This window comes from Polypterus senegalus, chromosome 12, assembly GCF_016835505.1.
Source record: "Polypterus senegalus isolate Bchr_013 chromosome 12, ASM1683550v1, whole genome shotgun sequence".
NCBI lineage: Eukaryota > Metazoa > Chordata > Cladistia > Polypteriformes > Polypteridae > Polypterus > Polypterus senegalus.
Window position 1 is genome coordinate 125,124,194 of NC_053165.1, and position 14,837 is coordinate 125,139,030.

The 14,837-nt window shown below is 39.3% G+C and overlaps 1 protein-coding gene across 1 annotated transcript in view; it reads left to right on the forward strand.

Annotated features, from left to right (window-relative positions):
* tp53bp1 (tumor protein p53 binding protein, 1) overlaps positions 1-14,837 on the forward strand; it is a 210,140-nt gene that overhangs the window by 176,207 nt on the left and 19,096 nt on the right. Inside the window, exon 19 of the mRNA XM_039771359.1 lies at positions 2,297-2,433. Within this exon, the coding sequence (XP_039627293.1) occupies positions 2,297-2,433 (137 nt within the window). The remainder of the gene's footprint in view (positions 1-2,296; positions 2,434-14,837) is intronic.

The following is a 14,837-nucleotide window of genomic DNA, read 5'->3' on the forward strand; positions in this document are numbered from 1 at the left end:
GATTTACCCCTCTGCTCCACAGTTTAAAATTACAAATCAATCCAGATGTGATTAAATTTTACATTGTAGATCTTAATTTAAGAATATTTTCATATGTTTTGGTCACACCATGTAGAAATGACAACACTTTTTTACATGGCTCACCCATTTCAGGGCACCATAATATTTGGAACAATTAGCATCATGTGTTTGTCATTACTCACGTGTGTTTCTTTGCTTCATTAGTGCAGGCATAAGATACATAGGCTTAGGTCTACCTACAGACCTCCTTTGGAGTCTATAGTTGTCCTTGTTCAACGTGAGGACAAGAGGTGTTCCAATGAAAGTCAAAGTCATTATGAGGCTGAAAAATAAGAATTAAACCATTAGAGACATCTGTAAAACCTTAGGATTAGCTAAATCAATAGCCCAGAATATCATTAAGAAAAAGAAAACACTTGTGTATTTGCAAAGAGACTAGTAGGCCAAGGAAGACCACTGCTGATGACAAAAGAATCCTAATTATGGTAAAGAAAAAGTCCCAAACGTCTGTCCAACAGATTAGAAACGGTCTTCAGGAGGCAGCTGTGTGTGTGTAAGAGACTACTATCTACAGAAGACTTCAGTTACATCTACAGATGTGCAAGCCACTAGTTAGCTAAAAAAAAAAACAGGATGGCTGAATTACTTGCAGAAAAGTACTTAAATGAGCCTGCAGAATTCTGGAAAAAGGTCTTGTGGACAGATGAGACAAAGCTGAATCTGCATCAGTGTGGAGAACTGCCTAAGATCACAAGCCTACCACCTCATTTGTTAAAACATGATGGTGAGGTGTTATGGCTTGGGCATGTATGCCTACCACAGGTCCTGGCAAACTTCTCTTTATTGATTATTTAACTGCTAACAGCAATGAAATTTGAGGTGTACAGAAACATTTTATCTGCTCAAGGTCCTCCAAACTAATTGGACGGCGCTTCATCCTACAAAAAGATAATGATTCCAAACATACTGCCAAGGCAATACAGGGGTTTTTCAAAGCTAACAAATGGAACATTTTTGGAATGGATAAGCCAGTTACCTGATTTAAATCCAATTGAGCCTGCCTTCCATATGCTGAAGAGAAAATGTAAGCCACTGAGACAGCAGGAGCTGAAGATGTCTATATTAGAGGCTAGGCAGAGCATCACCAGAGAAGATACTCGGGGCCTGGTGATCTCTATAAATCACTTCAAGAGAACTTCAACCAGTCATTGCAAGCATGAGATATACAACAAAATACTAAATAAGACTACTTTAATATACCTACATTGCTATGTTCCAAACATTATCGTGCCCTGAAATAGGGAGGACCATGCAGAAAAAGTGTTATTTCTACATGGTTTCACTAAAAAAATTATGCAAATACCCTTAACTTAAGATCTACTATGTGTACTTGAATCTCATCTGGATTGTTTGATTTGTAATTTTAAACTGTGGAGCATGGGGGTAAATGTTTTTGTCCCAAAAAATGAAAGAGGACACTGTATTTTCATTTAAACATTGTTTAATAAACCACTTCTGAAAAACATTCTTGTAAATGAAAGTCAAACTCATTCATATGCACTCTAGCCTAAGTATTAAAGACCTCCCTCCCTACCTTATTCACTGGTTAGGACTCAAACCCAATAACAGCTTGTTCATTGGGTAACTCTGCACTTCATCTGATAGCAACACCAAGTTTGCATTGAGAGATATGAACAACTAAAAATTAAAGAAAAGCAAGTTAAATGATTATCAGGAAGAGGATGTGCCTTATACTTGCATATCAGACGTTTCCACAAGCAGAAGATCAATTCACCCATGCCACTAAATAATTCAGAGGTACCCAGTTGTGGCTCACCAGTGTGACAAAAATGTAATGTTGGAAGGCGTATCTACAATTCAAATACTTGTTTGCATCTGAGTGTGTTCCATTTTCATTCACAGTCATTTTCAAGAGGTGTTTAACCATAAAGTTCAGTAAGTATATGTGTGTTTCAGATGTTATGAACATACAACTGGACAGCTTGACATGTTGATTATGTGACTGGAGTTAACGTGAGATTTTCTAATGGACCTTTTTGGTATTGTTTGCTGTTGTCAGACATTGACCACTTGTAGAGGTCTGGTATATCAGAAACTTATCTCAGTTTTGCATGAAAACATGAGATTTGCATTTTTTCTTGATCATCACTACAAAGTACATGGAGTAAGTAAAAAAATATAAAATTACCAAATTTTTTAATATTCTTTGAAATACAATATAAACCTGTATCTAATGTGTGTCTTTGCTCTTCAGGCACCCTCGTCGGAGTCCATTTGAGTCTCTACAGGTCCTTCTAATATCTGAAAAACATTTGGAGCTCTGGGCAGATCTTTTAATGATGGGAGGGGCATCTTCTGTGCGTCAACATAGTGCTACTGCCCAGAATAAAGGTGAGTAAAGATTATAGTAACAAAGGACTAGGTGACTGTTGGTTTATCAGGAGTTAATGAATATCCTGAATCCCCTTTGAAACTGATGTCATATGCTGTTTCTACGCCTTACTGGAAGTCTACATAACCTTAAACTTTTTACTTGTTCTGTTGCTTTATTTGTAGAAATTGCAGGGGTTTTTTTTGATTGCTTAAGCACAATTTTGAAAACGGGGCTCATATGTCAAAACACTACACATAATTGGCACAACCAAACACCCAAGTAGCAGAACATCTCAGATCTTCTGCAAAATGAAACACATCAGTCAAAACTACACATTTTTTTTATAAAAACACTTATTTTGTTGTCATGTTACACACTCGAGTCATATGATCTATTTCTGTTTGAATAAGTTACAACTTAACTTTCTCAAGCTAAAACACTTTTAGCATTTCTACTTTCCTAATGATTAAAGTACAGTCAACCCTCGTTTACCGCGGTTAATCCGTTCCAGACTCTGCCACGATAAATGAATTTCCGCGAAGTAGGATTCTTTATTTATAAATCGAATATTTTCGCAGTTAGAGCATAGAAAACCTGTTTACGACCTTCTAAATACAGTACACCAAAAAATAGAAACAGTAAATTTACCAAGCACTACACAAGACCAATTCTGCAGACTGATGGAAAGATTTATTTACTATTTTTCTCTCTGTCTACTGAAGACAATCAGTACTGAACATTAGAACAAAACATATGCCAGTTTTTATACTACTACTGAGGCGAAAGTAGAAATTACTGTATCCAGTACAGCAGTGTAAAAAAAAAAAAAAAAAGAATAAAAATACATTTCTTCTCTTAACAGGATCTGGGCATAGGACTTCATCGATATCACAGATTATATTCAAATTGGCAAGACAACTTGTAACAGTTGCTACATATTATATGTGCTATGTCTGTTTTTGCCCCCTTGTTCCCTTGGGAATGCTCCCGTATTGTTTAGGGGAAACATGTCAGTGTTACATTTTACCAATGCGGTGGATTTAACTGCAAAATACCCAGTCCAGTTGAATCCAAAGACAGAGTACAATCTAAAAGGGACTGGGGAATATGTATGGGGTGTATGTGTGACTTATATATAGTGACAACTCTAGGCCACCCAGTCTGACACAGACAGATGCAGGAGGCACACTTATAAAAGCACAAGTGAATTTTGTTTTGTTTCTTTACTCTTTGGCAACGTCTTCTTCTTTCCCACAAGTACACAACATAGTCTCAAGCACAAACAGCACACCTGAACACAATTATCTCTTCTTCTTTCTTTTCTCTCTTTCTCCTCCACTCCGCCTTGGCAAGCTTCGTCTCCCTCCTCTGACTCCCCGAGTACTCTCTGCAGGCTCCTTTTATATGTTACCTGGAAGTGAACCAGGTGCTTGATGACCTACTTCCGGTTGTGGTGAAAAAACTGCCCATATGGGCTCAGGAGCATTTGCAGCACCCCCTCATGGCGCCCCCAAATTCCAACAGGGCTGTATACAACTCTATCTCCCATAAAGCCCTGCGGAAGACCGAGGCACCGCTGCAATCCATGGGGGCTGCCATCTAGCTTCGCAGGAGAGGTAATGCTCTGTCCATGTTTATTCACCCAGTCCTCTCAGCAAAGACGTGCCCCGGCCGGGAAAGGGCCCCGGCCATCAGTGACACTGCCCCTCCCTCAGCTGAGCTATGACCCTTCATTGGCAGTACAACTGAAACAGTGTTATTTGTCAGCCTCCTAAATCCCACCCATGGAGGCAATGCCATCAATCACTGCCTCGCAGTTCCTTATCCTGAACCGTGAAAGGCTCCACCACCTGAATCTGAGTGGAAGCAAAAAGGTAAAACTCCCTATGTGGCAGTGCTACACCCTCCCATCCGCCCCCACAACCCATACCCCCCCCCGACTCATAGGTATGGGGGCCCAAAATAGGATTTATTTTAACCACACGTATCTAATTTAGAGTCTTTGCCTACCCCTTTGACTAGCTGATAGTTCACTGGCCCATATTTCTTCACAGTTTTCACTGGTCCTATCCACTTAGGCACAAGTTGAGCAGAGAACTTGGATGTAACATCAGAAAGAGAGTGCACTCTCACCCAGACCATGAGCCTCATGCATAATGCTGTGTGTCAAATTCACCCTAAAACATGGCGTAAGGACAAAAGCGGAAATGTTCGTATGCATAAAAAATCCAGATGCGTAAATCTGTGCATTCGCCAACTTCCATGTTCTCCTGCTGTATAAATTCCGGTCAGCGTGAAAAGTAACGCACGTGCACGCGCCCGCTGCCACTCCCCAAACTCCTCCCAGAATTATGCCTCTTTGAATATGCAAATCAAGATAAATAGCCCTTAAGCTTTGCATTCTGTGAAAAGGCAATCGCAAAAGTACAGGGGGAAATAGAAGAATTTCAGCAAATACCAAGTGGAGGCAAGGAAAAACATACTATTTCTTGGTTTAAACAGTGGTATAAACAACAAAAGGAAGTTGATTGAGTGACATAGAGCAGGGGTCTCCAAACTTTTCAGCCCGAGGGCCACATTAACTGTCAAACAGCAGTTTGGGGGCCGACTACACTCGAGGTCCAAATAAAAAAGAATCAAAACATAGATGTTGTTTTTAATTATTTATTTAATATTATTTTATTCAGTTATTATTTAATAACACATTGATACACTACACATGAACACCTGTTTTAGTGGGAATGGTGAAATTGTTTCCTGGATGCCAAAATAGCAGACATTTCTGGCTTTAGATTTGATGTCCCTAACATCAACAGTGACCTGAAATTATCATCAGACAAGTTTGTTTTCAAATTGTTCTTCACGTATTTCATTCTTGAAAATGTTTGTTCACACAAGTATGTTGTTCCATAGATTGAAAGGTACCTTGATGCAAAAGTTTTGACATTAGGAAAGTCTTCCTTGGGGGAAAAAACTGGTAAAAACCCTACCAGTCCTTCTTTGAACTTGTCCCTAAGGAAGTCATTTGCTTGCAACTCAATGACCTCCAGCTGCAGTTCATCTGGGCAACTGGCCACATCTGCTTCAAATGGGTTTTGAAACAGTCTCACTTCTTCTGCCTTTGAATCCAAGTCAGAAAACCGCTCCTGAAACTGCAGCTGGAGGTCTTTGATGATCTTGCATGCAAATGACGTGGGGAACTCAGCTGTAGCTTCAGCCATGAAGACCTTGCACTACTGAAAGGGCGTCAAGTTGTTGGCCTGTACTTGTTTCAAAAACAAGACAAGTTTAGATCTGAAGGCCTTTAGGTGGGTGTATAGATCAGAAACTAGATTCTTCTCTCCTTGTAGTTTTAGGTTCAGAAAATTTAAATGACTAGTTATGTCTGCAGCAAAGGCCAATTTCCATACCCACTCTTCATCAGATAGTAATGGCTGAGGCTTGCCTTTACTTTCCAGGAAGTCACCTATTTCCTTTCTTAATTCAAATACTCTGCTCATAACTTTCTCACAACTTAGCCATCTTACTGCTGTGTAATATGGTAAATCTTGCGATTCTGTGTCAGTATCTTTCAACATGTCTCTGAACTGTCTATGGTTGAGCCCATGTGACCTTATTAAATTCACCATCTTCACCACAGGATTCAGTACACTGCTAATGTCCACATATTTAGCACACGAAGCTTGCTGGTGAATAGTACAGTGCAGGAACATTGGTTGTGGAATGTTTTTCTCATTACACATCTGCTTCACTTGTCCAACCAAGCCGTTCTTTCCTCCATCAACAGTCAGGCAACTGAGGTTAGTCCAGTCCAAGTTATAATCAGCAAATGTTTTTTTCAATTCATTGAATATATCCTTTCCGGTAACAGTGCCATACATGCTATGTAGGGAAGCCAGCTCTTGTGTTATGTTCATGTCTTCATCCACACCTCTAATGAACACAAGCAGTTGAGAGGTGGAACAGCTGTGCAGCGATTCATCCATTGCAATTGAAAATTGGCGAAACTTGCTTGCATTTTTCGCTATTTGAGTCACAATGTCTTCACCCATGTCTGCAACACGGCAGGCAATGGTATTTGCACCCAAAGCTACATTTTTAAATTGTTTTGACTTTTCTGGGCAAAGTTCCTCAGCCACCTCCAACAAACATTTCTTCACTACTTCACCATCTGTAAATGGTTTGCCACTTTTAGCCAGGACGTAGGCAACTTTATAACTGTCCTTAGTTAAGGATTCATTTTCATTTGAGGATTTACTGAACAATGCCCTCTGAGATGTGAGTTGATTTTGTAATTTAGAAAATTTTTCAGCACGAACTTTACACTCCAACTGTGCATAGTTCTCCTGATGTTTGCTTCGTTGATGATGGCGCAGGTTGCATTCTTTCATCACAGCCACGATTTTGTTGCAAATCACACACAATGCTTTCTCGCCGGATTTGATGAAGAAGTATTTCAAACTCCATTCTTCTTGAAATTGCCAACACTCATCGTCTGTTTTTCTTTTCCTCTTCTCGGCCATCGTTGGGCACTAAAATAAAGTGACTTCAACATGAATAAATAGTGAAACTGAAAGTAAGCTCACAATATCACTCAAAAAACCTCATTATCCAAACTAATTTCATCGCAATTATAACTGCAAATGACCCGAAACAATTTTTAAAAATTCTTATGATTTCTTAAGTTAAACTTACCTAAATATAGTCTGCAAATATATCCACTTATGGTAGAAGAGATTATTGCTTTTAATGTTTCCTCTTCAGAATATTCAGAAAATTAATTAATTGTTAAACTAACCTCATTCCCAATACTTTATACACACTGGTAAGTAATTACGAGAAGGAAATTATCACTAAATATTTTAAAATAGAGTACAACATGTTTCATAATTAGACGCTAACTAACACCAACACCTCCTCATCGCAGCAGTCAACCGCAACTGGCAAACTGTGATCAAAATAATCAAGTCTTGAATAAGCAGCAAACCATTTAAAAACTCTGCCACTAGATGGCATTATATCATCTCATTGACTGTGAACAGAAGTAGAAAAAGTAAGCAGCGAATAAGGTTTTGCAATGTAGTGATCGGTTGAAAAACATAACACACTACTGCGCGCCTCTATTTTAATTTGGTAAAAACGTAACGTCCACGTAAGCAGCAGCTAATCTTGGCAGGATACAGGTAAATTTCCGTAACTTTTTTCCGTAGATAAAAAAAGTCTCCACAGCCAGATGAGAGGGCCTTGTGGGCCGCATCTGGCCTGCGGGCCATAGTTTGGAGACCCCTGACATAAAGTGTTGGAGAAACTCGAAAGCTCAAGTTCACAAAGTCGCACAGTGTCTGAAATAAAAAAGAAGATATCAAAGTCGCCATGAAAAGGCAAGTCATAGCCTACTGTCTGAGTGTCATATGAAAGCTTATTAGGGTACAGAGAAAACAAAATAGGCACACAGTGAGGGAAAAAAGCACAAAATATCAACTTTAATCTCAAAATTTACACTTTAATCACGTAGTTTATTTTGTCATTAAAGTAGAACATCATAAACTTCATCATTAAATTGTTTAATTTACTAGTTTCTCAAATCCCATCATAGCTAAAGTGGCATGTTAAATACTTTGTTTTATATTTGATCTTCTATGTGCTCTTTGTGTGTGAATCACTACGTGCTTCTTAAACAGGCTTTCTCTCCCTCAGACAGAGCACAGAATCCATTACATTTGTGATATTACAGTTCTCTGAATAATTAAAATACTGAGATGTATACTTGATATCATTCTCATGATGATAGGAGTTAAAGCATGTTGTTAACATGGGAACATGGTGGTGCAGTGATTGTTCATGCCTCACGCAAGATGCTTGCTGCGCCGAGCGCAACCTTCAGTGAAATAATTTATTGCAGCAGTACTATCTCTTTTAAACGTACTAATCCTCAATTCCTGTCCTTACTTTTCTTTCTCTAAATATCCAATTGCCACACAATCCGCTCTGTAATAGATGTTAAGCGATCTGTAAGCTTAGAATGTCGATTCTTCAAAACTTTTAAGGAACATTGAAATATCTTCATAGTACATGTTTTATTATTCTATCCATCTTTCCGTCCAATGTCGCCCCAGCAAGAATACAGCTCCTTGCTAGTGCTGCGACACTGTGTCCTCACATGTTTATTAACAATATAGATTATTTAAATGAGGTTAAAGTTTTATCTGTTTAACATCTCTATAAATATATATATGTGTATATATATATATATATATATATATATATATATATATATATATATATATATATATATATATATATATAATTCACTAAGGGAAAGCAAGACACACGCAAGACAGAGAGCCATGCCCGCCAACTCTAGCAGAGCCCCGTCCGCCAAGACCATGGGATACGCACGACAGGGCCAGGCCCACCAACTCACAGAGCCCCGCCCGCCAACTCTAGCCCTCCTCCCGCGGCATGGGATACGTGCGACAGAGCCCCGCCCACCAGCTCTAACTCTCCTCCCGCGTCCATAAACCGGTCCCGCCCACATGCAGCCAACACGGCATTTCTCGCCAAGCATCTGCAGTACGCTTACAAAATAAAGCAAACTCTGCATGCAGCGAAAACTTACTTCTCCAGCTAGATTCCATGCTCAGAACCATCAAACTCTTCACTAAATGAAATCACTCAGTCCAATCCAACAGCATCTGTACGAATGCTTTTCGAGGAAAACCCTAGGCAGGATTTACAACGATACAATGCCCCGACATGTCACACCAATGTTGCAGCGATTTTCGTCAGAGAAGATAGCGAACCGCCTACCGAAAGGGACATTTGCATCTGTCCCATAGGCAACTCCTGTAAACAGATTTCCACGCTCAATATGAATTGCGAATCCTATGGTTTACCCACTTTTATTCCCTTACAGAGACATTGGCTGGCACAAAGATTTACAACATGTTCCCGATAAAAGAACCAGAAAGCGAAGAAGGCTTACTCAATGGCAATTTTACGCGTACAGATTATCAATGAGGAATATATATATATAGATTTTGCACTCCAGCGGCGAACAATTCCAACAGTACGTCGTAGATGCATATCTTAAAACAGAGGGCGCGCGTCTCAACTATCTCAGATTAGATCAACAAGATTTGCGCGTGGAACAATATAAAGGACTATCAGCAAACACTGAAAATAACAACGTGCGTGTAGGCAAAATGATCATATTACCGTCCACATTTCCAGGAAGTCCAAGATACATGCAACAAAACTATCAGGATGCCATGGCCATAGTACGTAAATTCGGACAGCCTCATTTATTTATCACTGTCACATGTAATCCTGCTTGGCCGGAAATTCTACATGCCCTGTCGGATACCCAAAGACCGGAGCACAGACCTGATATTGTAGTACGAGTCTTTTGGATTAAGCTGCAGGAATTACTTAGAGACATTCTACAACAACATCTTTTTCAGGTTGTTATTGATTACATTTACGTAATCAAATTTCAGAAGTGCGGCCTTTCTCATACCCACATGCTGTTTACTCTTCACAATAATTCTAACAACCAGTCTTCAGCCACATTCAGTTGTACGTGGCTTTTTCTAGGGTTAGATCTTTCGACTCATTATCTGTCGTCACCACCAAAACACCTATTCACACCTGCGTCTTTCAAGAAGTATTTACTTCTTCTTGATTTATGAATTCCTTTCACACCGTTTTCCGTTCTTATTCTTACACCGCCGTATGCTACGGCAGGCTTCGGCTAGTAACAAACATATTTTACTGCATTTCATCTTAAAAATTATGTCATCAAATGTAAATATATGCTTTATAAAGTGATCCAGATTGTGCAATATTATAACACTATCGCAAGTTTACAGTGAGGTGATTGTACTAATAAGTACAAACAGTTCTACATGGAGTACTTAATGGACTGATTGAGTGCATTTTTATAGTTCATGGGATGAAACTGTTTCGGCGTTTGTCGCATGAGAGCGGTTCAGATAGGCAGCATGGCTAAGGCAGTGTGTGCTAGATGCTGCACTGTATACCGATAATTATCTTTCCAATCAGCTGCTGTAGAGCTGTGATTCCCCACTAAGATACAGTGATTTAAAGAAGAAGGTGCAGTGAGAGTAACAACGCTAAAGCAGCTGTTATTTAGAATAGTTTGACCATTCTGTGGATCATTATATTGTTACAGGTTAATTACAATCAGATGTCTTAAACTAATAAACAATATGCGGATAATTTCAGTGTATTTATAAAGCCGTGTCAGGGATGTGGATCTAAAAAAGAAAGGTAAACCACACTGGAACAGTAGCACTGCTTTGATGCTGGGTGCCGCAAGTTTGCAAAACTGAGCAGAGAACTTCCGTACGCCAGGGTTTTAGTTGCATGAAAATGTGCGTGGCTCTACGCCAAGTTTAGGTTTTATACATTGCGATTTGAGTGTGAAAACGGGAGTATGCAACATTTTTGTGCGTATGCACTGTTTATATATAGAGGCCCCAGGTCTCTTGCCACAAAGTGTGCATCCTTGTGACGGGCAGTATAATAAGTGGCATATCGAGATGTACAGTGCTCAGCATAAATGAGTACACCCCACTACATTTGTCAGAAAACCTTTAGTTTCCTTTTAGTATCAACATTTTCTATGAGATACTGTATTACAAAATACTCCCACAAATGTGGGCCATTGATTGCAAACAAGATTTGTTAATTTGCACACACAAAAAAGTGATTTTCCTAACAAATTCATTCAAGCCCATGTTGCAAAAATGAGTACACCCCAATTATAGTCTTAGGAGAACAGCCACACTTAAGACTACAAAATTCTAATGAACGGGCATTCAACCACAGGTGAGTTTAATGATTCATTTAAGAGGTGTCCAGCAGACAGGTGACTATAAAAGGGCATTACTTAACAAAGAAAAGCCCTTCCTATTTCATGCTATCAGCAATGGCTCTACATGCAAGAGAAATGTCAAAAAATCTGAGAAAGGAAATCATTACTTTACACAAAAAAGGTGAGGGCTATAAGAAGATCAGCAAAGCTTTACATATCAGTCAAAATACTGTAGTAAAAGTGATCCAAAAATTTAAGAAAGATGAAAGTGCAACCATCTTACAGAGACGTCCAGGCTGTCCACGGAAGTTAACATCTCGACAGGAGCGTCTTCTGATGAGAAGGGTTGAAGAAAATCGCCATGCAAGTTCACTGCAGTTAGCTAAAGCAGTAGAAAGCCAAACTGGAGTGACCGTTTCCCGTGACACCATACGGCGCACACTGCAGAGGAATGGCATGCATGGGTATCGTCCACGAAGGAAGCCTCTCCTAAAGCCCATGCACAAAAAAGCACGCCTAGAATTTGCTAGGGCCCATGCTGAAAATGCCCATGCTCTATACTCTGGAGTGATGAGACAAAGATCACTGTTTTTGGAACTAATGGTTTCAAAACTGTATGGTGTCGTAAATTTTTCAAAGAAAAATGCATGGTGCCTACAGTGAAACATGGTGGTAGCAGTGTCCTTATGTGGGGGTGCATGAGTGCTGCTGGTGTTGGGGAGCTGCATTTCATTGATGGTATCATGAACTCAACAATGTACTGCTCTATACTGAAGGAGAAGATGCTGCCATCACTCCGTGCACTTAGTCGTCGTGCACTTTTCCAACACGACAATGATCCAAAACACACATCTAAAGCTACTGTTGCATTTCTGAAGAACAACAGGGTGAAGGTGATTGAATGGCCAAGTATGTCTCCTGATCTGAACCTAATCGAACACCTGTGGGGAATTCTGAAGCGACAAGTTGAGCATCACTCTCCATCCAGCATCCATGCTCTAAAAGAGGTTATTCTTGAAGAATGGAAAAAGATAGATGTTGCAATATGTTGCCAACTTGTTCATTCCATGCCTAGAAGTCTTGGTGCTGTCCTTACAAATCATGGTGGTCATACAAAATACTAGATGTAGTAGTTTTTGTTGCGGGGTGTATTCATTTTTGCTTCAACCAATTTGAGTTAAACTGAAGATTTTGTGATCTAAGTTATATTATTAACCTTAATTTCATGTTATGGAGTTAAACAAGTGTTCAATAAAACTCAGCCTTGTGAAAATTTTGGAAATTGTTCTTTTGTTCATTGCGCTACTGATTAAATTCGTACTTTTTAAAGGGGGTGTACTCATTTATGCTGAGCACTGTAGATTCCACCAACTTAACCATCTGTCTCAACTGTTCCAGTGTGTGGAAGAAACTGTGGAAGAAAGATGCAGAGGAAGATAGGAGTGCATTTAATCAATGTTAGTTTATTTTAAAACGTTAATAAACAGGTGAGTATTGAGCATTGAACTTTCTGCTTGCAAGTCAGAAAGACTCTCACTTCCTCTTCTTCAGGCTGCTTATATAGTTTTTTTTTTACCTCCCTATGCACTTTACTGTAATATTTTTACACTTGCTTCAGTGCTTCCTCTTTTTGCAAGATTTTTTCTATGTCCGCATATTTTATTTTTAGACATAGACATGGAACAGTCTGTTTTGCTAAATGTTTCTTGTAGGAAATAATAACATTTGAAGAGGGTTGTTATCACTCTGCTTTAAATATTCTTGCTTGCACATACTCATATAGTAGTCAATTGCTTATATCAGTATATCAATATCAGTAATACAGTAATACATACATTATGGCATTCTATTATATATTGTAGCTTCCACATGATCTAGAATCTGAGGAGAGAGCCATGTCAATCATTCTATCAAGTTGTCTATTTAGCGCGATCAGAGCAGGGGTCTCCGCAGTAGCCTGGTGCACCGCCATGTTCAAAGAAAACTAGAGCTCTGGAAGCCACTTATCCCAGTCCTGGTGACATTCTCCAACATAAGATGTCATCATAGTCTTTAAGGTTCTGTTTACCCTCTCAGTTAAATTGCTCTGGGGGTGGTAAGCAGATGTCAATATTCTCTTGACTCCCCATGCAAGGTGTATTATCGTGGTATTTTCCCTCCACTTGCCCTTTTACCTGTTTCCTCAAGGGTAAGGGTTCTCGTCAAGTTCGTTATCGGGTTGGTCTACTGTTGCACTTTAAGATGAACACACACACACACAGATAAACACACACACAGACCCTAACCACAACAGTGCTCCATGAATGACACACACACGCTGATTAACCCTTAGCACTTTAAACCACACAAGTGCTTTAGGAATAACAGCCTGTCATTCAGCACTTCAAGAGACTTACTTATTTTCGGCACGAACAACAATACGATGTTTTAGTGATATCTCAGACCTAAATATTACTTTTGGTATACAAGAATACATTTAAACATACAAAGACTTAGCACTCTTGACTATAGGCCATTCATCAGCCAAGAATACCTTCTTTATCCTATCTGTCCCTTCTGTTGAGTATAGCGCTCTTCACTCTCAGCCATATATAAACCTCGCAGCACAGAAATAATGGCAAAAATCCGGCTGTCACCAGGTGCTCAAAGAAATCTAACTTATTACTTCAATCACTCTAGACATTAAGACAAAGCACTGAAAGTTAAAAGCAGCATGGTATTTATTACAAGAATAATAATAATACCACAAGAACAAAGAATACTAGAAAATAGGTAGTGATAGGAAAGTCTGAATATATAGTCTTTAGAAAAAGCTTACGAAAAAGTTACAGATGACAAGGATGAATGTCCCAGGGAGGCGTTTGATTTAGCAATCGATGTTCATGATGCCTTTCTGACGACCAGGGCCGTCTTCGTCCGTTCCTCTTCTTCTTTCTTCTTCTTCTCCCTTTGCTTCTCTCTTCTTCTTTCCAAACCAAGGCATATTTATTATGAAATGTCAAGCCTTGGTTTCAAAACACATGCACCTGATTGGCTGGCTGTCCAAATGATTGATGAATTAATTCACTGTCTGTTTTCCCACACAACAAAACCTTTGATGTACTCGGAGAAATAGTAGTTCTTCCTGTCCTAGGCCATAAAGCAAATTGTTGTTCCAGATGTCCATCCATCAATAGCCTGAGGTATCAACTCAGCATCCTTTCCCAGGCTATAAAACCAAATTAGCATGAAGCTATGAACAAGTGTTATAAAAGTAAGGTGTAAGGGAAGAAAACCTGCTTTAATTTAATTTCATCTGTTGTCTTGTCTTGAACAAAATATAATGGAAACCAAAATGTACAGATTTTATACACCATAACACAAGGTATAATCCTTCTAACACCACACTGGTGAATTGGGGTTCCTGATGGGAGACAATGAACTTAGTAACACCCCAGCAAGTAAAAATGTCGTTCTTTAAAACGGAATATATTTTGGAGGTTTTAGCATCGTTCAAGGGGAATAATTCCACCCATCTTGAGAAGCAGTCAATTATCACCATCAGGATGGTCTTCTGAATGAGAATGAGGGGCAGTGGACCCA